Genomic DNA, 26,963 nt, shown 5'->3' on the forward strand with positions numbered 1-26,963 from the left:
ATGTATAAAAAGTTATACTTAAGTTACTTTTCTGCCTGGAAACTGCCATAAAGCAATATGACTTTTTAATATTTTACCTATTGCTAAAATTTATCTCATTCACCCATATTTTATTATGCTGCATAAAATATGAGATTTGGGAAATATAGTAATTATCAGAAATAATATACTTTGTGAACAAAATATATACTTTAGGAATGGAATAAATAAATAATGAAATATTATTTGTGAGTTTTTTTGTGTTTGAATTTGTCATCATGCATGCCTTTTTTGTCACATTTTGTTCTTTTCTAGGATTAGGATAGGTAAAAAATTATGAGATGATTAGGAATTTGTAACTGAAAGACAAGCAGACTTTGAAAGAAAAGGATATTCCAGATATTCCATTTGGTACTTGTGAAACATCAAACTCATGTAATTTCATAATTATGGAAACTTCTTAAGAAATAGTGAGTTATAAAAGAAAACATACAAGATTATACAAACAAATAAAAAAGCTCAATATCACTAATCATCAGATAAAGGTAATTAAAACCAAGTGAGAGACCATCTCACCTCAGTCAGAATGGCTGAGTAAAAAAAAAAAAAGTAAAAAACAACAACAACAACAACAGATGTCAGCAAGGGCACAGAGAAAAGGGAACACTTATACATTGTTGGTGGGAATGTAAATTAATACAACCTCTGTGGAAGGCAGTATGGAGATTTCTCAAAGAACTAAAAATAGAACAAGCATTCAACTAAGCAATCTCACTACTCAATGCCTACCCAAAGGAAAATAAATTGTTATATCAAAATAAAGCCTGCACTCATGTCTTTATCCCAACAGTGATCATAATAGCAAAGTCACAGAATTAATCTAAGTGTCCATCAGTGGATGACTGGATAAAGAAAATATATGTAAACACCATGGAATACTATGCAGTCATAAAAAAAATAATAAACTAACGTCTTTTGCAGCGACATAAATGTAACTAGAGACCATTATCCCAAGTGAAATAACTTAGAAACAAATATTAAATTAAAAATATTAAAACTAAAAAAAAGTAAAGTAGTCACTTAAGCCTTGCATCTTCAGTAAGCACTAATGCTTACATCTTATCTCCTGAGAAATTACCTGGGTGAAAGAGAAAGGAAGGAAGGAAGGGAGGAAGGCAGGGAGGGAGGGAAGGAGGGAGAGAGGGAAGAAAGAACTTAAAAAGAGTAAGCTCAAGGTCTTGTTGCTTGGAAGAAAAACGTAAACTTTAGATGCTAGCTCAAAAGTCTGCTATGCTAGCTTTCAAGTCTGATATGAATCACAGCTCCTCATTTGAAAACCTATTAAAAACAGCAGCAAGTTTAATAAAGAGCAAGCTAAATCTCTTGAGAATAATTCAAGCTGACATTGAAATGTGTGCTGTCACAATTTTGCTCTGTAGACTTAGACACGCTGCTATTTGCCCAGCATTGGGGAAGGGGAGGAGCACAAACCGACTCACAGTTCGAGATGTTGGAGGAGCGGAAGGACTTGTTAGGGAAACCATCTCCTGGATTGCTAATCGGAGTTTTAAGCGATGCAGTGGATTGCTGATTCCAATTTCTCTCTGGATCTCAGTGTCAGATAAAGCAGACATGATGGCACCACTCTTCACGTTGGCTCGGCAGGCTGCAACGTACCACGCAGGCATTCCCAACCAAAGCTGTTAGATATGAAAAAATGCATTAACAAATTATAATAATAGTTGTCATTTTAGTGTCTCATATGCCAGGAATTATTTTATGTATTTTACATACGTGACCTCATCCCATAAGATAAAATGGTACCATTATTTTCCCCAGAGGAGATAGATGCATGAAGAAATTAAATGATGTATTTAAAAACAACAGCAAGGTAGTGATAGAAACAAGATTTGAAATTGAGAAATGCTAGCTCCAGAGACTCTATTTTAACTGATTCATATTACTAGTGATAAAATGATTGCTGCATGGCACCAAGTTCCCCTTTGTACATAGGGACTAGAACAGCTACAAGCCCCATTTGATAAGGGACTCAATTAATGTTTGTTTAATGAGTGGCTTCAATTTATAATGCTCCTTTGAAATTCTGAGTGAAGAGAAATTCTGTCACAGAAAGAGACAGCTGTGCCATAGCCAGCCATGTGATTTTGATCAAAACATGCAGTGTAGCTAAGCCACATTTCCACCTACCTTCCTATACCATGTGAAAGATGTGTGAACTTAATTAGATGCTATATATGAAAATGCCTTTTGGAGAGTGAAATGATGTACTAAGAAAGAAGTTAAAATTCAAATCATTGAAAAACTAAAGAAAGTAACAAAATTAATAATGCATCAGAAATTAGAGATTTTAAGGCTAGGCACAGTGGCTCATGCCTGTAATCCCAGCACTTTGGGAGGCTGAGGTGGAAGGATCACTAGAGGTCAGGAAGTTGAGACCAGCCTGGCCAACATGGTGAAACATCATCTCTACTAAAAATACAAAAATTAGCTGGGCATGATGGCGGGTGCCTATAATTCCAGCTACTTGGGAGGCTGAGGCAGGAGAATCACTTGAAACTGAGCGGCAGAGGTTGCAATGAGCTGAGATCAGGCCTTTGCACTCCAGCCTGGGGACAGAATGAGACTCTGCCTGAAAAAAGAGAAGAGAAGAGAAGAGAAGAGAAGAGAAGAGAAGAGAAGAGAAGAGAAGAGAAGAGAAGAGAAGAGAAGAGAAGAGAAAACAACAAACAAAAAGGCCAGGCGTGGTGACTCACACCCGTAACCCTAGCACTTTGGGAGGCTGAGATGGCTGGATTGCCTGAACTCAGGAGTTCGAGACCAGCCTGGGCAACAGGGTGAAACCCTGTTTCTACTAAAATTTAAAAAAAAAAAAAAAAAAAAAAATCGGCCAGGCGTGGTGGCTGGTGCCTGTAATTCCAGTTATGTGGAAGGCTGAGGCAAGAGAATTGCTTAAACCCGGGAGGCAGAGGTTACGGTGAGCCAAGACTGCCACCGCAATCTAGCCTAGGGAACAAAGTGAAACTGTCTCAAAAAAAAAAAAAAAAAAAAAAAAAGAAAAGAAAAGAAAAGAAAAGAAATTAGATATTTTGATTTTTTATAAACCAGTGTTTCTATGAACACAGCACAGGTCTGGTGCACCCTCAAGCACTGTGTGAATGCCAATCACAGGCATTATATTTCAGCACCTGAATAACATCACTTAAAGCAGGAATATTCTCCCGTTTTCCCCCATCATTAGTTATGAGTAAGAAGTACAAAACACAACAAAAATGTAGCAGTTTATATATTTGTTTTTGAATGTCCAAAAGATTGATTGATGTTTTCTTGATATTTGTTGAAATAAATAGGTTGAACAAAGGAGAGAATTGTGACAGTGAAAACAAGTAAGTGAGATAAAAAAGAAAAACTATAAATCAGCAAAATACAGTGCCAAGAGCTCTAGACCACAAATCAGAAGACGTGAGCCCTAATTCCTTTCCAGTCTCATTGGTGAGTCATGTAACCCATTTAAACCTCAGCCATATTTTCCTCATTTGTAAAATGAAGGAATCAAGCTTGATTATTTCTGAGGCATCGTGATAGCTGTCAAAATGATCTCTACCTCTTGATATCCATTCCCTTCTATAATCTCCTTCCTTTGGAGGTTGGCTTGGCCCAGTGATTTATTTCTAATAAATATCTGATGATAAAAGTGATAGGATGTCGCTTTCCAGTTTAGGCAATAAAAAAACTATGGCTTCATTCTTGCTAGCCCCCTTCTGCTCTCTCTCTCCCTCTGAGCTCTCATTCTGGAGCAAGTCAGATCTCAGTAGCCTTATGGAGAGTCCCATATGACAAGGAACTAATGTTTCTGGCCAACAGCCAGCAGGAAACTGAATCATGACCCTGACCACATAAATGAGCATGGAAGTGGATTCTCCCCAAGTCCAGCATTGAGATGACTGCTGTCCTGACTGATACCTTGATTGCAGTCCTGTGAGAGACTCTGAGCAGAGGCCATCGTAAAGCTATTCCCAGACTCCTGACCCATAGAAGTCATGAGATCATGAATGCCAAATTTGGGAGTAATTTGTAAACAGCAATAGATAACCAGTACAAACATCCTTTTAGTTTAAAAATTCTACAATATTTAAAGAATATTTCTCTCTTTTGAAAAAAAAAAATGCCAACAAACGAAACTTTTTGAGTCAATGTGGACTGGGTTGTGACAGTGAAAGAGAAAATAAGGGGAAGATCTAAGTACAGTGGGTGACTGTACAGATTATGCTTTCTTCCAGTGGGTTAGGCACAAATAATTGACCTTGACGGGTACATTATATATGATGGAAGATAGGACTTAACTATTTAGTTTATAAACTCAAACTGTTCAAAATAACTAATATCTAAACATGTCTTCTTTGGACCCTAATGATTTTTTTACCCTTGTCTTCTAAGATATTTGAATTTCCACACAAGTTAACATCACCCAGATGCCTGCCAATACATTGTTACCAATGTCATCCATAATTAGACCTTTAAGAGTCTTTGATGTAGATAAATGGCGTGTGAAGCATGGAATTCTCGCCTACACAAAATTCTTAACAGGCTGTGCACTCAAGGAGGAGCGAAAGGAGATGAAGTTAAAGCTTTCATTCATTGGATCACTCAGCTCATTCATCTTGTTTATTCCATTTCATAATTTAAGTTGCATTAGGAATCACATTATAGGCAATTTCTATGTACTCAGAACAGGTTTAATTAGCACAAACTTCACTGTCTGTCATCTCCTATCACCTTAATGTCAGTAAATCTGTTTTTTTTTTTCTTTTTATCTGAAGGATTTGTTCGTCGCTTGCCAAAGCAGCAGCAAACTCTTTGTCAAACTGCAGCTCATGTTATCGGAGCAAAAACCGAACAAAGAACTGCTATCATTTCTGAGGTGTGATTTCTTAAGCATTTTGTCTTGTGATTGATTTTTTAAATATAGTAATTTTAAAGACACGGTTGAAAGAAGCAGTTCTGATCGCTAATATCTGATGGCTAATATGCTAAATTTCCCTGTCTCACGTGAAAGAATAAAGTAAAAGCAAAATACAGGCATTTTTCATTCAGTCCAAGAAAAAATACAAAGCATGTTTCTAGATATATCTATGTAAGTCTATTTTTAAAACTAAAATGGGCTTTAATGTTTCGTTATTGATTATTTACTTAGCTCTAGCTATAATAAAATGAAGATAGATAATTTTATAATCCAAGACCATTTGAAACACTGTGTATAATTACCTCTGTCAGGCAAGGAAAGCCTGGATTCTTCTTTGCCCTGACACAGGCATATCCTAGCAGCTACTAGCAGCTCACAGAGAGAACTGAATAGAAGGGGCAGTGAACACTACTGTTAAGTGACACAGAAGAACCCTTTGCAGTCAAATATGTAGTTTCCTCAATGTCAGAGTCGGCTTCTGCTGCCTTCCACCCTGTTCAGATATTCCCTTATTTTTCCAGAACACTATGTTGTACAGGAAATGGTAAAAAAAACAGTTCTTCTTTTATTGTAGCATTCAGTTTGGACACATAAGGGAATAAGGGGTAAGTCTTCTGTTTTATCCCAAGTGTCTAAACCTAGCTGGTTCCTAGGCTTTAGGGAATTAGGTTCAGGAATTAAATTATAGGCAAAGGAATGTCTCTCGGTGTATCTAGGTGATCTTACTCTCTTGGATTACATTAGTGTTGAATATGGAGAGGGTCTTCTCTGTAACCTGCTAATGAGAAAGGACCCTGGCGTAATGGATGTGAATGGACGTTTTCTTGCAACAATAAAATTTTGTTTCTTCTTCCCCGGGTGCGGTGGTTCACGCCTGTAATCCCAGCACTTTGGGAGGCCGAGGTGGGCGGATCATGAGGTCAGGAGATCGAGACCATCCTGGCTAACACGGTGAAACCCTGTCTCTACTGAAAATCCAAAAAAAAAAAAAAAAAATTTAGCCGGGCGTGGTGGCGGGCGCCTGTAGTCCCAGCTACTCAGGAGGCTGAGGCAGGAGAATGACCTGAACCAGGGAGGTGGAGCTTGCAGTGAGCCGAGATCTTGCCAATGCACTCCAGCCTGGGTGACAGAGGGTGACTCCGTGTCAAAAAAAAAAAAAAAAAAAAAAAAAAAAAAAAAAAAAATTATTTCTTCTCTTGCTCTAGAAATGAAGAGGGTGTGATTTAGAGACACTTCCTTTTATCCCACTGCATGCTTTCTTCTGCTACAATCACAAAAATGTGTCAGAGTAAAATCACAAACTTATTCCTTAGTAAGCAAATAGTCCCTTATGAGTTAATCCAGACTAAGGGGGTGCTGTGATTTCAGAAACTTGCCTTCACCTGTCTCAAAAAAACTATCAACTTAGTAGTGATTGATTTAAGGGCCTCCTGGTTTCATTCTCTTACCTCTAGCCATGCGACCACAGTCGGCCCATCCCACTGGGCAAAAGGTAATCCCTTTCTCCGAGCTTCCTCAAGAAGTTCATGCCTGAAGTATACAGCAAAGATTATTAGTCAGGTATATGGAAAAATATGACTGTGATTATTTTTAATGATAATATTTTAAAACAACCAATCATCCTTCACAAGATTTTTTATGATACTATATAGAATAACAGAATTCCTTTTTCCTTTGAGTAATACACACACATCATCCATTGATTTTATTAGGAATGAAGCATTGACATAGAAAAGTAATTTTCCCCAACATTTATTTATGAAAATTAGAACATTAAGTGCCAATGGAATTAGAAGTGGAATTATATTATCAGCAAATATCTTATCCCTTCAATGAGAAAATGACCCAAATGTTCATATTCAAGTATGCATTATGGGATCTAAATGTGGCTTCATCCATCTGCCCTGCTCTCTTTGCCTTACTATCTCCATGGCAAAGAAAATGCTTACATAGAGAAGCAGAAGATAAATTTGGTCCTTTCAGTCACATTCTAGTGATGTGGTTGATTTTAGTATGCCCTATGGGTCCAGGGGTCTTTCTTAGGAGTTATTTGTCTGGACTATGAAACTACATCTCATTTGGAGAAAACTCCAAGGTAAATTGATTTCTAACACTCGAAAGCAATGTAAGGTGTTAAATTCAATGGTACACTGGTTTTTATCTATAATCACTACTGTTTTAATGAAATTAAAATATCTTAGTAACAATAAATGGTTGTTTTGATAACAAAAAGATGCAAAAGAACCCTGAAAAATGCATCTATAATTTCACTGACTCTTACTGATTTTTAGAATTGACATCCACTTACAAAACAAATTCGAGATCACTCATTACTGAGATAGTAGCTATGTGCTTTCATTGAAACTTAAATTGATATACACTTGGCAGGACTATGTTGGAAAATACATTCTCTTTACTTTAGTATGCCTTGATCTTACACACAGATGATAAAAACATGGTATAATAATTGCTTTATTTTGAATGTGTGTGTTTTATGCTTAGGAATATTTCATGAAAATCATTTATGAACCCCCAAATGGATAATTTGATTATTTTCTGCTATTAATCAATTAGTTACTTACTGTGGTAGACTATATTAATACATTAAGATATATAATGAATAAAATGCCTTTCAACACAGGATTTTCTGTGTTTGTAATAGAGGCTACCAAAAATGCATTTAAAAAACCCAAAGGGCAAACTACAAATTTAAGTTATAGTGGCTGAAGAGACATAAATCAACTGCCGTTTCATTTGAGGGGACAGAATTGTTAAGGTCTGCGTGTAAGCTATTCAGCACCTGGGAAAGGGAACAGCGATACCCGTGCTCTGAATCTAAAAAAGTAGAGGCACTTCCTCACCTGGCTTGCTCTATCATCCCTCATTCCCTCAGGTCTCCCAGTGACATTCCTTTACTGAAAACCAGTTTCAAATAGCTTAGCCTCACTGTGACAGATATATTTATAGAAATTGATTGAAGGATCAAAAAAAAATACCTATTAGGTATTTATTGAACACCTGTTGTGGACTGAGACTTGTGTTTGGTGCCGAAAATAGATATGGGTCTAATTTCCCAGGATATCCCCTGTTAGATGGACAAAACAAATACTTGAAACTGTCCGAAAATACAATACAATACAATACAATACAATACAATACAATACAATACAATACAATACACAAACAGCTGCCAACATGAAAACTTGGTGATGTACCTTCTGAAGTATGTCATTTTGGAAAAGGGGTTAATAGCCATTGAAGGTGTTGTGAAGGCATTGTGGCAATGGAGCTGGCTTTGAAGGGCAGCTAGGAAAGAGGGGGATGGCATTCCAAGCAGGATAAGCACTAATGGGGAAGGTATGGAACTTAACATGAAATATGTGGAAGAAAATTTAGGGTAGGACTTCACAGAGTTAAAGCATGTTGTAAGAGTTGTAATGTTAAATCCAGTAGGGAAAGGGACACTTCTAGTTATGTCATAGGTTAGGGACATTAAAAGGGAAGAAACAAATTTACATTTACTATTAGTTTTTGCTTCACATAGTAAAAAAGCAAGGAAATATGCACTAATAACCTAAGGAGCACATAACATTTTCAGAAGGGTATTATATGAGTGGTACAAAAGCTATTTTTAAATATTAGAACACTTTCATTTTGAAACTTCTGACTAGTTCCCTAATAAAAATTCCACTAGAAAGGCCAGATTGATCCTGTTGAGTCTGATCATGTAACTTCTCTGCTCATAACTCTCCAATCACTTCCTGTCTTACTGGGAATAAAAGCCAAAACAGCTGCTACAATCTATTCTACCCACGTCATCTCTCTGCCTAAACTCCCACCTTAGTCAGCAACACTGGCCTCCTCGCTGTTCTTTGGAAACAACCCAGACCTCTTTTCTGCCTTAAGATCTTTGCAGCTCACCTGGAATGCTCTTCCCCTCTATCTCCATATGCCTGACTTTCTCAGCTACTTTAAATCTTTACTCAAAAGTCACCTGTTCTGAATGTCTCCTCCCCTACTCCCTGAAAACTCCACCTAAAAACTCCAATAAGGAATTTCTTATCTCTGTTGTTTGCTTTATTTTTCTCCAAGGTGTTGCTATTCTAACACAGTATATTATTTACTCCTCATTCTGTCATCTGCCAATAAAATATAAGCTCAAGGAGGGTCTTTGTTTTCATATATTCTGTTCAGAGATGAATTTGAAGTCTAGAACAAGGTCAGGCACACAAGAGGTACTACATAAATATCTGTAAATGTTAAATAAAATGCCAGTCAGTGTTTATATTTAGGTGCTTCTTGTTTCGGTAAATTGTGTTCTATAATGTTTTGTTTTTGTAGTCCAAATAGCTTTTTCTATTTTACCTTATAACCATGGACAACATTTTATGTTTTAAAGAACGAAATTTTTTTCTTGTTCCTTACCTCCCCTTGAGCTTTTTGTTTCCCATTTTCTCACAATAGCACTGATTCTAGCTGATCCCAAGAGTCTGATCTGTCTGGGTCTCCTGGTGAGAATTTGGTTAAGGGGCAACCCAGTGTGCCCAAATCATTCCGTTCTATGAACAGAAATATTGATAATACACTTGTTTGGGAAATTATTGAGCAATATGCCCACTGAAAAAGTTTTATTTTCTTTGTTTTTATTTAAATCACAAACTCTAATAGCAGGATGACTTAAGTAATCGCAGTCTAAGAAAATGAGATAAGGGAGCTCAAATCCTTTGGTCTACAACTGTTAGGGCAAAATCTCTAGCATCTGTCTTAGGGCTGACATACTTGAGACTATGGAGAAATGGATCAGATGGGAGGGATGGCTGGTTTTACACCAGGACTGTGTACTACATGACGGTAACTCTAGACGTGCTTTTCCTTAACCTGAGAGAAGTATCAATTATGTAAAAAAGAATAGCATTGAAATTTCCAAAGCAATATTGCATTGCATTTTTATTCTCAATTATAAAATAATCTGCACCATACAAAATTTATAAAAGGCATATATCTAGGCATGTTGGTTTGAGAGAGAAGCAATGCTAGAAAAATAAAGCAATGTGGGCAACACTATGACAGTTGGAAATAGCTGAATTTAATACATGATGATGTGCTAACAGATTATTAAGGGTAGCATTAATTACATAAGGGCATGCTTATTCTCATCAAGTTTTGGAGTTACTGTCAGAAAAATAGTGATCTGACTGTTTAAGAAATACTAAATGACAAACTCATTTGGCACAAACAAGCCTTTTGGATATATTGGTGTTCTCTGTTCAACCTGTCCATGTATAGAAAGGGATTTAGTCTGGAACGGATTTTCTTTGCAGCCAGAATTCAACTTTTTTAAAGGTCAAGTGACAGTTCTTCCAGAAAAAGGACATGATCACTTACCCCTGTACAAATTTAACTCTGAAAATTACTCTCTTTCCCTCTAGGCCTGAAGCATAATTTTAGTGTGTTTTTAAAAATAATTTCAGACAATCAAATATTTGACCATCTTTTCCCAAAGGATCACTTGTGCATCACTAAATTTTGGGGCATGCATTTCAGGTTTAAGATTCAGAATAGACTTTAGAGGACATCAGCAGTACTTCCTTTTAGAGGAAGTGTCAGGCATGGAGGTGTTATCACTTGTGTCAAAACACAAACAAGAAAAGAACTAATTGCAAGAAATAGTTATTTTGAATCAGTACAACTTCTGAATCATTGTGCATTTTCAAGAAACACTCTTCAATAAAGAATGCTGTTAGTATCCTCCATAGGCCTCAGGCTGTCCTATTATTGATATCAATAAGTTACTGTGACTAGAAAGTGACATTTTAGGAGGCAACATGTGGTGAGCACTCAGGTCTGTGAATAATTTGCAAGCCCATATCTAAATGTGCAGAGGGAAGGCTGCACTTGCTATGCCTGAACTGAAGACAGGAACAAAGGGTTGCACACATTACATAAGGGCATGCTTATTCTCATTGAGTTTTGGAGTTACTGTCGGAAAAATAGTGATCTGAACTGTTTAAGAAATACTAAATGACAAACTGATTTGGCACAAACAAGCCTTTTGGATATACTGATGTTCTCTGTTCAACCTGTCCATGTATAGAAAGGGATTTAGAAATGACTAGACTAAAAAATTTCTACATAAAAGATCAATAGGGTCTAAAAAACGTAAATAAATCAAGAGCATTTGCCAGGCTTCAGATTTCTAACTTTTAATCCAGGTTAATTAAGCAGCTGGGTGCAACTTTGGTTAAATGACTAAATCCAAATGGAAATGCCTGGATCTTCATTTTTAGGTTTTAAGTCTCTCCTTGACAATTGCAGTTGTGGTCTAATTGGTATATGAGTAGGGTCTCTGGCTCCCGTATCTTGCATTTTTATGCCATCACATGCCTTCCTGCCTTATCTCCCCACACACTTTGTCCTGATTTTCATGAATCAACAAAAATGTTTCCTTTCTACATCCATCCTTCTCTTGCCCTGGAGGCAATATTTACCACTTTCATACATAGGCCCCATAGTACTAAGCAATTTTCTCTATAGTATCTTTTATGTTTTATTGAATTTGTTGGTTCACAAGTTGTGATCCCCAACTCCATGGGCTTAAGAGCAGAGACTTTGTATGCTCTGTGTCTGAGTTGATTAGGGGGTCAGTCATCTAATTTTTATAGACGTACTACGTGCTGTCTTTTGTCTTCAGCAAGCAAAGAATAAAGCCAAGTGAATCTCTGACCTCAAAGACCATACATTCCAGTGAAGAAGGAAGATTTGTATAAACACATATACACATAAATAAACAAAATAAGTTGAGCCATTGATATGTGTTCTACAGAAGGTAAAATAGACTAAGGTAGTAAAGTAGGCAACGCTTATAGTGTTGGGGACATAGATGTCTATGACAAGGCAACATTTGAGTAGACACATGTACATTGAAAAGTGGCATGGAGTAGGGGTATGGTGGAATATGTTTCAAGCAGAAACATAGTATAAAATTCCTATTAAAGGAGTGGAATTAAATGTTTGAGCAACTGATAAAAGCCAAGAAAGGCCAGTGTGACTGGAGTGAATTGAAGGACAGGGGGGTTGGGGGTAAAGGAAGACAAAATTGGAGAGGTAGACAAGAGAAAAGTAAGATCATGTTGGGCCTTGGGAGCTGAAAAGGAGTTTATTCTAAACGTAATAAGAAGCCATCAGATGGTTTAAGCACAAAAACGTAACATAATTTGTACATCATAAAGATACTTCTGGCTGTTGAGGATAGCACGGACTTGAGCCAGGTCAGAGTTATGAAAGCTAAGGATACAAGTTAGAAGGTCGTTGCAATTTGCAAGTAGAAGATAATGGTTGCTTGGCACTGACCTGTGGCAGTAGAAGTGGTGAGAGGTTATTGGAATAGGGATTGAGGCATACAGCATACATTCAATAAATTGTAACTGAATGAAAGAATGCATGCCAAATTAACTTCTTACCAGCTATATGTTTTTTGGCTACATACTTAATCTCTTTGAGACTCAGTCTTCTCATATTTGAAGATGATTATAAATTGATCTCAATTTATAAGAACTAAATAAGATAATATTTACAAAAGCACCTAGCAGCCAATATGTATTCAATAGATACTAATTTCAGTTCTCCATTTTTTCTTTTTTTCCCAAAGCAATTCATTGTATGTGCTACCATCAGATTAGCCTCCTTAAAGTAAACATTTATTAGCTTACTATATAACTCAAATTTCTATAATGGTTTTTAATTTACTATTGAAATAATGGCCTTCAAGGTCATTTTTGATCTGCCCCTAAATTGTGTTTCCAGATTTACCTATTGTATCTCTTCTCTCTAGCTATAATGGATACCCACCATTGTTTGCACTTTACCTTTTCTGTTCTACTGACTTTCTCTCCATTTGGAATGGCCTTTCCTCAATTCATACCCTTCAAATCTTCTCCATCCCTTGAGTGATGCCACTCATATCATGTGCAAGACTGTGGTAAACAGTTCACTGTATGTACACAGCCTTATTTCCTCTACACCATAATCTGTAGGCATCAGCCATGTCTCACTATTTAAAATTACTTATTAGACAATCCTTTCCATAAATAGCTATCCTATTGGCAACTATATTGAAATGGTAAAACTTGAATTTGTTAGTGTTTGTATTAGCAATTGTGAAAAATGAAATTAGTTACTCAAAAAAGTCACATACCAAAGGGAACAGTATGCCTCCTCCTCATTCTTCCCAATGTGGGTGGTTTATCTCTGTCAGTGAAAAGATACTTTATTCACAGACCGCTTACTTTAGCATGCTATTCTGGGACTGCCGATTTGTGGTATGACTGTCCAAATACCATACAGCACTGTCCCCTCTGTCACTTATGATGGCCATTTCATTCACCTTCTATTTGATGCCTGTCATTTTCCCCAATGCCTCTTCCTTTACTTTCCACTGTCACTGACACCACACTTTTTTCTCAGCCTTTAATTGGTCCTTACCTCCAGGCTTCTTACACTGATATTTTAAAAAATCTGCTTGGAGGATAGACTTTATAGCAGAGTGGGTGACAAAGTGACTCCTAAAATCAAATCGCTTGAGCTTGATTCCTTTGTGTGTCCTTTTGGGCTGTGCATCCATAACAAGTCACTGTATTTTGCTGTGGTTCAGTTGCCTCATGTGAAACCATGAAGCTGATAATAGTACCCATTTAATAGGGTTTTTACGAAGGTTTCATAAGAAAATATTTATAATATGATTACAACAGTGCCTCCCACAAAGGCAATGGTCAATAAATGTGAGTTTCTTTTTCTTTCTCTCTCTTTCTTTCTTTCTTTCTTTCTTTCTTTCTTTCTTTCTTTCTTTCTTTCTTTCTTTCTTTCTTTCTTTTTCTTTCTTTCTTTCTTCTTTCCTTCTTTCCTTCTTTCTTTTCCTTATTTCCCTCTTTCTTTCCTTCTGTTTTTTTTGTTTTTGTTTTTTTGAGTCTCACTCTGTCTGCCAGGCTGCGGTGTGGTGGCGTGATCTCGGCTCACTGCAACCTCTGCCTTCCAGGTTCAAGCGATTGTCTTGCTTCAGCCTCCTGAGTAGCTGTGATTATAGACACATGCCATCACGCCTGGCTAGATTTTTATATTTTTAGTAAAGATGGGGTTTCACCATGTTAGCCAGGCTGGTCTCGATCTCCTGGCCTCAAGTGATCTGCCCACCTCAGCTTCCCAAAGTGCTGGTATTACTGGCATAAGCCACTGTGCCTGGCCAGGTTTTACTTTCGATAATTATAGCACTGTCCTCTAAACACCTTTCAGTGTTTCCTCAAATATCTAAAGAATTATCTTTAATCTTCATTACAAAGATATTCATTTAATCTTGATTTAATTATGTAATTACCTTTCCTTCTAACCAGAATTGAAAAGTACTTTCACAGTTTGTGCATTACCAATTCCACCTTTGCAAATACCATTTCCTAGAGGTGATAACTTGACTGCTACTTTTTCAACTATCAACAACCTTGTGTTTACTTAATTCCTGGCTTCCCTTTTATTTGAAATATTTTGTGATCAGCCCAATCTACAATTATCCTTTTCTCGTTTAAAATATGGAAATCTTCTACTTTAAAATATGTCAAGCTCACCCATAGAAATCATTTTTTTGTGCCTGGGGCATCATCTCCAATCCAAGAGAGTAAAATCCTGGAAATGAGAGTTTGTCTTCAAACTGTATCATGCATCTTTCTTTGGATGCACTAGTCAAGAACATCTTTTGAATGACTGCTAAATTATAGTCCAAAAAAACTCACAATGTTGACAGTCACCTAGGATGCTTGATTATAGGGCATTTTTAAGTATTCTATATTTTTATAACTTCCAATTGTTCATTGCATCTTAAAAATAAATAAGAATTCTGCATCACAGTTAGCCAGGTTGGCTGCAGGAAAAGATTAAAATGTTGTATCTAACATTCAGAAAGAAATTTGGTAAACTGACTGAGTACTGCCAAAGCTTTTGTTTAAGCCCTTATCATCTGACGATGATGTTGATGGGCTCCTAGAGTCTCTCTGTCTCTCATTTGGTAACTTCTCCCTTCCAACCTCCAGTGAGACCTTCCCAAACACAAATCTTTCTTTAAGACTCACCTGCTTGAAAGCTTCCCCCACTGTTCTCAAAATAAAGGCCAAATATCTTATAAAAAGACCCTTGACTGTCTCCCTGGCTTTTTCTGCTCAACCAACACTGAAATACTTGCTATTCCCCAAATACCTCATTCTATTTTACCCCTCCATGACTTGCTATATGCCCTTTTCTTCTGCCAAGAGCATCCTTCTTTACATCACCATAGTAACAACTCTAACTTATCCTTCAGACACAACTCATACTTTATTTTTTCTATTAAGATTCTAAGTCCTCTCCCAGGCAGAATTAACTCTCTCTTCTATGCAAATACTATAACTTGTATATATTATACTTGTACTTATTATACTTTCACTTAAAATTTAAAATGCAATCTAAATAAAATTAAATAAATTGTATTACAATTTAATACAGTAAGTGCTATAATTGAGATGCATCTAATGTGCTCTCCTCTTCATCTGAACCACTTCATATTCTTATGAGATGTAATATAGTGGTTTTGAAGAGCAAAGGTTCTGGATGCAGACAAATTAGGCTTTGGATCACACAAAACAATAACTAATGTGCATTTATCACTTACTATCTATGAAGCACCATCCTGTTTTTATGTGTATTAACTCATTTAATTTTCATAATAATCCAATAAGATACATATTGACACACATTTGCAGATGAGAACACTGAAGAACAGAGGCCACTTGGAGTCACGGAACCATCGAGTTGCAGAATCGAATTTGAACCTCCAATAACCTGTCCACAGAGTCAGCTCTCTTAACCGCCATGCCATCTCTTAGCCAATTAACATTTCTGAAATTTTTCATCACTGAAGAATGAGGATAATAGTGCCTTCCTTATTTTAAGTGTAAAATAAAATAATGGTCTCCTACTTTTCTTTCTTTTCCTATGGTTCATTTATTTTTAGAAGTGGCATACATTTATTTGACTTGCTGGTTAATACATAAGGTCTTTACCTTCTTATTGTCACACATTTCAATCCTCAGCATTATAAAAGAACAAACGAACTGTGGCTTTTCTTTTCTTGTTATTCCCTAGTAATATCAGGTTGTACATCTTGGCCAGAGAAAAGTTAGCCTAGTTTAAATGAATGAGATAGAAAAGTTGAATTTGTTGCCATTCATTTCATTTCAATTGATTTTGTAATAACCATACAAAATAATTCTCTGGTTGAAAAATTTACCTTCAGAGCTACTGATTTACTATGGCACATAACAAGTACTTATTGATAAAACCAGAAGAAATAAATATGTGGCTTGATAAGAATGAAGAATAAAATGTAAGTCAAATAATGTGACAATGTAAAATGCTTAGTATTGCAGCACAGAAAATAAATCTTCCTTACACAATGCTAGCAGGAAATGTGCACAGACTTCACACTGTTATTAATTATAAAATGTATATTGTTCCACTAAAATTCAGCATTCAAGAGGGTAAATAGGATGTAACCTCCTCAAATTTCAACCAAACAATGGGCTTATTATTCAGGAATCCACACTAAATTAAGTCTGTGAAAACTAAAACTACGCATTTGAGAAGCTAGTTGAAATTCTGGTCAGCAAATGCGAATACAGTATGGTGCCAACCCAATTATTTTTTTTTTTAACATCTGCAAGCTGAACATGTATATCTTAGTTAACATAATTATTCTAAACAGAAATATGTTACAAATTCCAATCAGCTGCTTCAGAAGATTGATTACCTAACTATACATATTTAGCTTCATAAAATTAAGTTTCAAATTCAACATTAAATTTGAGTTGCTTTGAAAGCACAGCATATTGTGATTTTGTGTATGTGCAAGTGCAAATGTGTGTGTGCCTGTGTATCCTATTACTGCACATTTTCACATTTGGTGAAAATGTATGAAAATCTATGACACATTTAAGTAGTGTTTTATTCAGATTCCAGTAACACATGCTAAGTTGTTTAGATTTCAAATAATTTCATTGCACTGAAACCAAAATTCATTAATATTTAAACCTTTTATCTTCTAGCTTCTCTGAAATATAGGGCATAGTCTCAGGAAAGAAATTTATTTGTGAATTGAGTTCGGATTTACATAATCTCCTTCCTTACTGTGTTTTGAATTTAATTATTTTCAAAACCATTAAAATGATATAAATACCCCCGACACACACACACATACGCACAAATATGATTGAATCATATAATTATTTATGCTGTTATTGAAAATGAGAGGGGCTTATATTACTCCCCATTAAACAATTTCACTTTTGCAAGACACCATAGTCTGTATATGCCAGTCACTTCCTAATAGTAATTGGATAGTAATTGGGTACCTACTGGAAAATATTGTAATTTTTCAGGTTATATGAATACCATTTAGATTAGATTGCTCTAGTGTTTCATCTAATTTTATACCATCTTTTACTCAGTTTGGAAGTTTATAGTCTGTATGCTTCTGAAGGTACACATATTCTCTCATACTGTTGTGGGAGATAAGTAGATAGTAATATTAGTAAGTACAAAGAATATTTCAGTCACTCAGGGGCATGTAGCAAATAAGTGGGGAAGATGGAACTTAAACTCTATCTCTTGATTCCTAAGTCAGTGTTCTTTCTTCCTCATATCTTCTTATGTCATCTTCACTATGTTGTACTATCTTCCCTGATATTATATTTCCAAAGCTCTCTTTCAGTAATTGTACTAGGGAAATGATGTTGAGGTCCTAAAATGTTTAAGTCCAAGGAGCACGTGAAAGACAATAAGAAACTGAATTTTAGAATGAAGGCCATTATATCAGTTTCTTACAGTCCATTAATAAAAATGCACCATTCATTCATTGTTTTTCAATATTTCATTCAATAAGGAATGAGAGGAATTAAGTTTAATTTCTCCGAGGAAATTATTTTCCTCGGAGAAATTAAAAATCATTAGAAAACAGAAGACCGAATTTACATGATGACATGAAAACTGTGCTTTAAAACTCAATGTCGAGAATATTTGTTATTTTCAAAAAGAGTTTACAACATTCATTTGGCCAACATCGTTGACTAGTACTCTAACCACAACCTGCCTTGCATTTTTAAGAACACCTTACTAGAGCTTTCCTTAATTCCTCAATATTGTAAAATATCCTAACTGAAGCAAATACTGTATCACTAAATCATTTTGTTAATGGCAACTGTAACTTAACATTATATTAAAAATAATATAAACCTTACTAGTTAACAAAGTAATATTACAAAGTAAATGAATTTATATTGGCATGCAAAATATTTATATAGCCAACTAGCAATACTTTTCATAGTTTCCTGGATAATTGTATCTCATTGTAGTCATTTTATTGATAGAAAATAACACTGCTTTAAATTTAAAAGCAATACCTTCTTCTCAGTCCAAAGTGTTTTAATAGCTCACCATGTTACAAATGCAGTAGTCTACACCAATCTAAATATTATGCATATTTTATTTTACTTTTTTACTTTGAAGCCAAATTTGTGTTAGGAATAGATAAATACTCTAATTTTAGTTCAAAGAGAAGGATTTAAAATTTGAAGCCATTAATTGAGTAATTCAGGTTTTTAAAGCTTTAGAAATCAACTAGTAGTACAGGAAACAATGGGAATAACACACATTCAACCAAAACCAAGGATTATTCTTGGCTCTCTATATGCAAAAGCTCTGCAGGAAGAACAGCATTTAACCCTTTTCGGATATGTGCAGTTCTATTCGTTGATGAATAAGTTTGTCTCTTGAACATAACACAGGTGGAGCATTAAGAAAGGTACAGGGCAATTCAGACAGGCAGCACAATCAGTAGTACCTGAGTGGTCTGAAAGTATGACTTGAGCCTGGCTGCTTGCCACATTGACCTTTTAGGGAATTATTTGAAAACTAGGGGAAGGCAGTCTAGAATGTCTTTGACATGTATATAATAAAACTGAAGAAATACAAGTGCCCGAAAGCTCACAAAATTAATTTAAATGTGAACATTTCTCTGAACCAATGATTCCTTTTACTGTGTGGAAATAAATACACTTTACGATTTTCATTTCAGGTCAGAGGCAGTGCAGCTTGTGTCACAACTCAAAAGAGTAATACTTTGAAAACAAAAAAAAAAGATGGTGCTGAAAATAAACATGTTCAGCAGCCATTGTGATTCAACTTACCCAGATGTGCTTTTCATGAGATGGAGAAGGATGGATGGAAAAGAAAAGCACACAAATGTTAATGGATACAGTTCAATCCAAAGAAAGCCATGGAATAAAACAAGAGCATTATTTCAGATGTGAGAAAGCTCAGGTATGAGAAAGACATGGTGCCATTTTGTATTTCATCATGACACACATACTCACTGCGTCCAAAAGCATAGTCAGGTTGAGGGTAGTTCTAATAGTTGACCAATAAGTCTATGTCTTGAGTATGAGCCACTCTGAAACATGCATGATCACATTTTCCCAGCCTCGAGTACATCCCAGGAGGAAATCAAGGAATCTTGGTAAAGGACATTCTTTACCTCAGGCCACTTCCATGTTATTTTACCAGTAGAAACAATAACTTATTAATTGGCACTTGGATTTTTATTTTTATAAGCCAACTGCTAAGGCCCAAAAAGAAAGAACAGTAGACATGTGAAGAGGCAGCAACTTGAAGTGAAGAAAGTCCTTCCTAGTTTGATGAACTGAAAACTTAGATTCTAGTTCTCATACACAATTTGGTCAAAATTATTAGCAGATTCTGGTCTTCAATTTCCTCATCATAATCCCTAGCAACAGAAATGCGTAAAGTCCATTCCAGATCCATAATTTATTATTCCAATCAATGCTGTAATAATAATTACTATTTTAGTAAATATATATGGCTAGTAATCAGAACATGAGAAAGTGTAAAAGTGTTCTATTCCTCTTCTTCCGTGGCCACATTATTTCCTCCTCTATTTTACTGGCAAAATAAACATCAAGTTCATGCCTATTGTGGCTTTTTCAGTAGTAGAAATATTTAATTATTTGAATAAGTGTTTACAAATGTTGTTTTTTGGGAAAAATCCATAAATTATATTGGTTCACCAATATTACCAGAAATCATCACTAAAACAACATTGATACATATATTGCTTCTGAAGAACCCTTGCTCCCTGGATGTAGCAGAGGCATTGAGAAAATATGGAAGTTAAATAATTCAACAAAAATCCATGAGAATATTGTTTTAAAAATATATTACAAGCATAATAGCCTAATTATTAAAAAATAAAATTGTTACTACAACTCATAAAATATGTTCAATACAGCAAATAGAAAGCAGAAATTCCTATGTCAGAAATTAGGCAAGTTAGAGCATCTCCTTTTTTATTGAACAATTATTTTAAAGAAAAGATTGGTGTGCAATGGAACACCCTGCACATGCCTCCTCTCAAGGCATTCATTCAGAGAAACTGTGTACTTTTTATTTAATTGGCACTTTGAAAAAAAATGCATATTTTTGGCCTTAACTCCACAGCATCTGTGGCAAGCTCCTTAAATTTTCACATGAACAAAAACATAAATGTTCAGAAACACTGGCATTACACTGTCCCAAGAAAGTTATCATGTTTCTCACATCATACACCCCACAGAAATGAAATTAAGACCAAAAGGATATAGTTTTTAGATGTTTAAAATGGTTTTCTTGTCAACATACCTGTGAACTCTATGATGGGTTCAGAAAAAATAGGCAATTTCTCAGCTTTCCAAGAAATTTGCCAAAAGCATTTGGAACTAGTTATCACCATGGACAACATAATCTTTCTGAGCCTACTAGCTATCTAGGAATCACTTTCCTATAAAACAAGTTGATTAAATTTGCACGCAGTGAAACAGTAATATTTATCAGATGGTCCTTCATCATTTTTTAAAATAAAAAACTTAATCAGTATAAATACCTTAAAAGATAAAATATAAGAGAAAATACAAAAATAAACAGAAAACACAAATGTAAACACAAGTTAAAAAATGTAACTGCTCAAAAAGCATTGCACAAATTTCTATTATTTTGTTATGAATTTATATAAATTATCTGATTTCTCATAGTTTTTATGAACTTTCTTCTCTTCCATAGTAAATAAAGTTAAGAACAATTTCAAGCAGCTATATCACTTCAGAATGTTAAGAATTTCACCTCATGACTTTCAAACAAATGTGTTCTGCAAAAGACAAAAATCTATAGTTATAAATGACCCATATTTTGTACTAATATATTATAAACTTCATATAGGAGGTAATATACATTTGCAGAGAAGTTTTTTTTTCTGATTAATTTTCTTGTAGTAAATATTGATGCATTCTTTCCTACAGATACTTATTTACATGCATTCTTTCCTACAGATACTTATTTACATGCATTCTTTCCTACAGATACTTATTTACAGTAGCATATGGCCTCATTATTTTTCTCTCCATTTCAGAACTGTCAAGGCTATGTTAATAGTAAGAGAGATTCTGTCAACAATAAATATCCTTCAGTTAAAGACCATTGTGAGTAATAGGCAAGTAAGTTTTAATTAACATAAAAAAACAGGTTATGTTACCATCTAATGAATGAGATCCGATGCAATTATTGACATTATGTTCTCCTTGGCAACGTCAGCATATATCCAGTCAGGAGAAGAAGAAATTACCAGCAAACCTATGTCTTATATTTCAAAATGAGAGCCCTGAACTTTTCAGTTTCCTCACCTTGATCTTCCAGATCTCCTACAATTGAATGGACCTTCTCCTGTTATAAACTAGTCAATTCTGGATTGAAAACTTCAAATAAGAAACAATTCATTAAAAGAGTTTTACGTTTGGAGTATAATTGACTCTTGCTTTGTAAGGTTCAAGTTGGTGATTCAGAAATATTTTTAAATCAGTTATTAACACCAAATTGAGTAGTTAATGGCTGGTAACTGAAATGGAAAAGTAAAATAAATAAATATTTTTTAATAGGTGAAAGTTGAGAATGTTTAAATGCTGGCGGGGAAAAAAAAGACAGGAGCAGAAGTTGAAAGCAAGGGGGAATTCAGCACAAAATGACTAAGAAAATGGAAAGGGATGATCTGAGTAAGAAGAGAATAGCCTAGTTTTCTATAATAAGACACATGGGGCAATTGTTAGTATATATTTGGCATCAAGCAATTCAGGGCCCTTGGATGGTTTCTCTCTCTCTGTCTCTCTGTCTCCTTAAGCTAGAATATAAACTCATCAGAAGAAGATACAAGTTTGAGGAGAGTGGAGGTCTCTAACAAGAGTTGCAGAGAGTAGAACAACACTAATGAAATAAAACTCTTGGGATTACTAGGCAGTGCTGAATTTCACGACAAAACTATTTCTAATTTCCCTGCTGTAATTTTCTCCAACAGCACAGATGTGCCAAAATGTACACATGGAGAAAACAAATCTCGTCGTTGGGTGTGGTTGTTATATGTAGATGTGACCAAATGAAAGTAGAGTGAAGAAATTTAACAAATTTTGAGGGTGCTGAAATTACGGACATACTCTAAGCTAAACAAGGAGAGAGGGGAAAATAGAAAGGGGATAGTGCACTGGTAAGGATAGAGGTTAAATAAAGATGATGGAAGAAAAAGTTCATAAAGCAAGATCAAAGGTGGGAAGACTGTGATTAGCAAGAAATGGGATGCTTGAATTGGTAAGTTTGAAAGAAGCATGATTTGTGGTGATGACAAGATTCAGAATAGTACCATGAAGAGTGTCTGACTTGGGGTAGTGAACAACATTGGAAGCAATAAAGTTATAAAACCAAAAGGTTAGTTTGTGAATGGGTGATCTATGTGGATATCAGAGCATATCAGGGTGATGTCAAAAACTGCTTAAAATTCCTGCTTAAAGACAGATGATGGGGCTTTACAGACAAATATTTAAGCATGTTTCTAGTGATTCTTCTAAATGAAAGAAATGGTTCAGAAGTTTAAGTGTGGTTCACCATCACATTAAAAATAACTTTTCTCTAAGTTAATATTGACTTCAAATAACTAAAGTATTCGAGACTACTTAAAGGAGTTTAAGAAATCTTTATCGCTCTAAGAATTTTGTTATTCATCTGCCTAGCAAACTCAATACAGTTAAGCCTCAAATTAAAATTTCAATTATGGAGAATCTGAACTAAAGATATTTAATTTTATGCTTGTGTATGTGTGTACAAAAATATACTTAATACACACACACACTTCATATATGTATATGAAGTCTTTTTGTATTGAACTTTTTATCTGTAAAATCCCGGCAAGAGAGAGACTATACATAATTACTGCCCTTCTTAGAAGTGTGGAGACAAGAAACATTCGGTTCATGAATGGCTCATTTGAAATAACTATGGGAAGAAACTAAATCTCCAAAGATCTTATAAAAAATACTATACAAAGCTTATACGGGATTTTATATTAGCAGGAACAAATTCTAGATTAAGATGTCAGCATTATATTTAAATGTACTTTAATTTGATTTTTTTCATTTAAAAATCCATAATTATTCTTGCTATTAGATTCTCTCTTGTAAGTTTTACTTGAATGAATAATTCAGATTGATTCAAGCACACATTTAAATTCTTTACATGGCTTATTTATTAGGGAACATTAGTATGATTATATCTTATATCAAACACTGGAATATTATGTGTGGCTAATTATATCAGAAAAAGTCAATTTTATAAAACATCTACATCTTCTGTTTTGAAATCCTCCCCACCCCCACTCTTTAAAAGCATGTTGGTTTGAATACATTTGTTGCTCATTTTGAAGGATAGGGTAGGGGCAGATAAGAAACTAATTATTCTCTAGAGGAAAAAAATATGCTACCCTTTCCAGAGTACAACGAAACTGGGGAATTCTTCATTCACTCCCTATTTGGACCATTAAAAGTTATATAGGATATTCTAGGTACAGTTGAGATTGGACTACATATTCTGTAAATCAAAGCCCTATTCTTAGATACTAAATAATTCCAAGGAAAACTGGGCTCTGGAGATCTACATTTTTGTATAACACAGTGCCTGGAAAGCTATATTTCTTGATGCATAAAAGAAAATAGCAGTTTTTACATTAAAGGCTTTGTGAAAAATATTAGAGATAATGGATGTAAAATGCATAGAACAGTGCATTGCCTAGCATATTACAATTAATCAATGTGATTATTATGTAGATATTACATATAAAATATATAACATCATTAGCATGCAAAGGATGAGGAAAACATGAAGCAGAATATATGCACACAAGGAGATAAGAGTAATCAGAAACAAAAAAAAAAAATAGATATTAGGCATATCAAGACCATGAAGTGCAAGATGGGAAGATGGGAAACAGAGAGAGATAAAGCTAGTGAGATACACAGGAAGCAGATAATGTAGGGATTTATGGACTACATAAAGCTATTTGAAATTCATTCTAGGGCTGTGAGGGAGTGATTGAGGGGTTTTAGGCAGCTAAAAAATAAGATTTAGATAGGTCTCTTTAGCTGAATAATGGATTACAGGAAGGCAAGACTAGAAGTAGAAAGACTATTGTAGTCTGATGGCTTGAGCTGGAGAGAAGAAAATCAACAGATTTGAGAGGTTTATAAAAATGCAGTTAACTAGATTTGGTAATAGTACATGGACGTGTGCAGAGGAAGAATTAGGACAAGGAAGAACAGAAGCAAAGAGGAAGCCCAGGTTTCAGGTTTGGTCATCTGGGTAGAAATCACTGCCCTAATTCCTATTATATTTTTTCAGGTTTTCTTCTTTATCCTAGAGTTCTTTCCTTGTCCAGCTTTTGTATATGCATTCAATTATTTGGGAAATGCATTTTAAATACTTATAATATGCCAGCGTCTATATGTTAAAAATTCAAAGATTCTCCTCTGTTCAGGTCTCTTCTGAATTTTATAGGGGATCACAGAATCTCAGGGCAGGGACAATTTAAAAAGCACATAGTACAAATTCTCAGCCAAAAGGTGAATCCTCCATAATCCTATTATGTACATATGCCTGTCAGGTCTATATTAGACATAATTACAGTGAACAACTCCCTTTCTAGGTGGTCAATTTTTTCTTCCTACCTTTGTGATTGTTAATAATTATCTTACAGTCAGCTCAATTTATCTGTAGTAACCCCTGACTTCTGGCCCAAGGTCTTATCACAAGGCCATAAAGAACACGTTTGGTTGTTCATTCTCTTGGCAGCGTCTATATCTTTGTTCTGTATACACCACATATTCCTATTTCTACCAGTCTTTGAAGACATGGCTTTGTGTCATCTCACTAGTATGGTCATGTTCCTCTGAACATATGCTGGTTTTAATACATCTACTTTAAGTATATTTTCCAGAAATGAACACAGTACCCAGCTACAATCTGGCAAATGCATAGAATTTTGACCCTGTTACTGCTTTTATGGATATTGAAAAACATTAAATTATTTGTCAGGCATTGCTCATTTGCCTACTTTGTAGAAACTTTTTTTGTAGGAGCTATAGGTAAATTCTATATGTTCCCCTATAGAAGAAATCAGTAAGTATAGTCTTGAAGTTGGCTGCAGTAGTATAAAAATTCCCCTATAAAATTTCATCTTGTCAGATTTGGATGCCTCTGTAAAAATCATCCTTAAGCATATTCTTTATCTAAAAACTGAGCTATGCCTTCTAGCTTTGTATTTTGCCAAATCTGATGTTCTTACTTAAATCATGTGTGAAAGTGCTGGGTTATGCCACCTTCTTTTTCACTTAGTCCTCATCAATTCATTTGTGAAGCCCCTTTGGTTATTTGTCTTTAGCTGGGAGAATGTCTTGTAAATAAGAACATTAGGGTGCCTTTGGGTTTCTGACACTTTTCTCATTCTCTACAAAGACTTTAAAAAGTGATCATGAACCCTGAAATACTTAAATGCAATAATTAGTTTTCATGTCCATCTCTCTATACGCTCTTTGAAGAACAGAACTATGTAATTCAAATATCAGTAATTTAAAACATTTCTTGGGACATACTGAGGAAAAGAATGAAAAATTATCATTTTCATGTTCTGTTAATATGAATCCAGGATTTACATCAATTAAGATAAATGATACGAATTTATTTAGAAAATGACATTATCTTCTATTATATGTAACTATCTTGATTTTAATTTTCATTGACTAATTTTTATTTTACTCTTTCCAGATCAAAAATATTTCTCCTGGCAGAAATGATGGAGACAGCAGAGGGCTTCTGCTCTACTCTTTGTGATATATTAACATTGCACTGCTGGCTCAAAACAGCAACTCTATTCCTTTTGTGCTGTTTTCCTTCCTCTAAATAGATCAATGTATCTAAGTATATCTAAAAGAGAACACTTTGGTTTCCCTTAGCTTTCTTTTTACTAACAAATTTCAGTGCATTTTGACCTTTATCCTTTGGATATTATTATTACTTACGTACAGGGAATTCTTATAATTGTCCTTGGTTGGAGCTAGGCAGGGCTATGCATGATCACATGGCAAAGCCAACAGCAGCTCTATTTTAGTGAAAACAGAGGAGACAGGCTTCTGGAGTTCCAAGTAGGAAACTGGGACACATTTTCCCAGAGAAATTTTGAAAGCATTGGGTTTAGGTTCTAAAATGTTGTATATTATTATATTCGTTGAATTAGTTGCCCAGGAATTTTCCCGCAGTAATTGTGTCTGTACTAAATAACCCCCCGACTAAAATAAACAAACTGATCAAAGCACAAATAACTGTTCCAAACTAGGCCTTAAAAGGATTTCATCTAAGGACTTTATTTTTGGAATGGGGTGAAGGAGAATATATGTGTTTGTGACAAGGCTGGAAAAAATCTCTCATGATATCTTATTGTCAAAGTTTGGGGAATATCTTGACTCTATTGCTTCTGCAATCTGTTGTTTCTGTAATCTGTGAGATAATCTAATATCAT

At 35.0% G+C, this 26,963-nt stretch overlaps 1 protein-coding gene across 9 annotated transcripts in view; it reads right to left on the reverse strand.

The window, feature by feature from the left end:
- The window catches only part of PPFIA2 (PTPRF interacting protein alpha 2), a 516,520-nt gene that overhangs the window by 35,011 nt on the left and 454,546 nt on the right, over positions 1 to 26,963 (reverse strand). For 8 of the 9 annotated variants that reach the window (XM_010383657.2, XM_010383658.2, XM_010383659.2 and 5 more), the window contains 2 exons: positions 6,409 to 6,490; positions 1,479 to 1,679 (listed from right to left, as the gene is read on the reverse strand). In XM_010383657.2, coding sequence (XP_010381959.1) covers positions 1,479 to 1,679; positions 6,409 to 6,490 — 283 coding nt within the window. Of the gene's footprint in view, positions 1 to 1,478; positions 1,680 to 6,408; positions 6,491 to 19,218; positions 19,228 to 26,963 lie in introns of all 9 variants that reach the window. The other variant, XM_010383660.2, reaches the window with a different exon arrangement.

The sequence above is a fragment of the Rhinopithecus roxellana genome, chromosome 10 (assembly GCF_007565055.1).
Source record: "Rhinopithecus roxellana isolate Shanxi Qingling chromosome 10, ASM756505v1, whole genome shotgun sequence".
Taxonomy (NCBI): domain Eukaryota; kingdom Metazoa; phylum Chordata; class Mammalia; order Primates; family Cercopithecidae; genus Rhinopithecus; species Rhinopithecus roxellana.